General features: G+C 61.4%; 1 protein-coding gene across 1 annotated transcript in view; it reads right to left on the bottom strand.

Annotated features, from left to right (window-relative positions):
- The window catches only part of SND1 (staphylococcal nuclease and tudor domain containing 1), a gene marked incomplete at its 3' end in the record, with an annotated part of 76,699 nt that overhangs the window by 15,148 nt on the left and 59,887 nt on the right, over window positions 1–1,664 (bottom strand). Inside the window, exon 10 of the mRNA XM_009320087.1 lies at window positions 1,333–1,422. Coding sequence (XP_009318362.1) covers window positions 1,333–1,422 — 90 coding nt within the window. The remainder of the gene's footprint in view (window positions 1–1,332; window positions 1,423–1,664) is intronic.

A 1,664-nucleotide genomic window follows, 5' to 3' on the forward strand; every position in this document is an offset into this window, starting at 1 on the left:
CTCTTCCCCCCTCCTGCTGCTGACAGCGGTCCAACGGCAGCGGAGCAGCGAGGATGCGTCGCTGCCTGCTCCTGCCTGTCCCTCCGGATGGGATGATCCTGCCGCCCGCCCCTCTGGGTGCACTCAGCGTGATGCCTCGGGCCACAGCACCATGCTGGGGGTGCCGGGAGGAAGGCAGGACCCTCCTCCTCCTCCCCGGCACGGCAGCCCACACCACCCGGACATGGTCACGGGGACACGGGGGGTGCAAAGAGCAGCCACCAGCCTCCTGGACGGCCGGGGACAGGGGCTGCCCCGCATGGGGACGTCTCCCCCAGCACCTCGGGGCTGAGCACGGGGGACACAGGACCGGTGCAGGCAGCACCATGAGCACCAAGGGCTCTGGCAGGGCTGGCCCCATCCCCAGCCGCGGTGGGGACCCGGTGACAGGAGCCTGGGGCTTCGGCAAGGTGTGCCTCGGCTCCTGTCTGCGAGTGTGCAAGGGTGAATGCAAACAGATTTGGGGAGAAAAAGGGTGGTTTCGAGCAACAGCCAAGCATGGCAGGGTGGGAGAGAGCAAACCCCATTCCACTGCACCGCAGAGCAACGGTGGCTGGAGGAAAACCAGCGCCAGTAACCCCCAGGGTGGCCGGCAGCGCTCAGATTGGGACCCTGCCGAGGTGCAGCCCGGCACGGGGCCAGGACCCTCCCAGAAACAACTGGGTTTCCATTTCAGGGACCGGAGCTCTCTCCACAAGTCCCAGCAACATCCTCGCAGCCACTTTTGACTATGACAAGTGACAGACTTCCCATCAGAAAAGTCTCGCAAGCTGCTATTTTTTTCCTTTTCTTTTTTTTTTTTTTTAAATATATAAACAGGGCTCTGAAATGGAAAGATGCAATTTGGCATGGAAATAGTCCTCAATGAGCAGCAGCGAGCAGCCTCGCGATGAAGGAAATTGATTTTATTTGACCATTTTATGAGCATTTGAAAATTGCATCCTGAGCATGTGCTTGAGTAGTTAAATGCACATTATATTCTTCATTCCCCTGAATTGCTCTAAACCAGCCTGGAAAAATATGCCGGGGAAACAAAGGGAAATATAAAGCGAGGCAGGTACACAGCATTCCTGGGAAATGGGTGCAGCTGAAAGCAAGACCGCAACCCCTCGGAGGGGCCAGCTCAAAGGGCGCTCCAGCGTTGGGTGCACCCCGCAATTCCCCGCAGAGAGTTCCCGGGTCACCCATAAGGACGCACGCGGCACCACCGGCATGGGCAGTTATGGCTCCCGGCCCCTCAGCCTGTGCCGGGGACGAGCGAGGACTTCGCCACCGGCCTCGTCCCCTCCGTACCTTCTTCCCGATGAGCTTCTTGCGCAGGAACTCCCGGGCCTCGAACATGTAGGGAATGTCGTAGAGGGGCCTCAGCTTCCTGTTCTTGTCCTGCAGCGGGGGCAGAGAGAGGCACAGGTCAGGGGAGCCCCCCAAAACCACCCTGTGATGAGCATCCCTGTGGGGAGGCAGCCCGCTCCCCGCTCCAGAGCAGACACCCCAAAGCTGGCGCACCCAGAACCCCCCAGCCCGCTCCCGTGGATGCCCTCCCGCTCCTGCACCCCAGGGTGGGCTCCCCGAGCATCGCCACAGCTCTGGCTCTGCCGAAACCCCGCGGGGGAGCCCCCGGCCGG

This window comes from Pygoscelis adeliae, unplaced genomic scaffold (assembly GCF_000699105.1).
Source record: "Pygoscelis adeliae isolate BGI_AS28 unplaced genomic scaffold, ASM69910v1 Scaffold373, whole genome shotgun sequence".
Lineage (NCBI taxonomy): Eukaryota > Metazoa > Chordata > Aves > Sphenisciformes > Spheniscidae > Pygoscelis > Pygoscelis adeliae.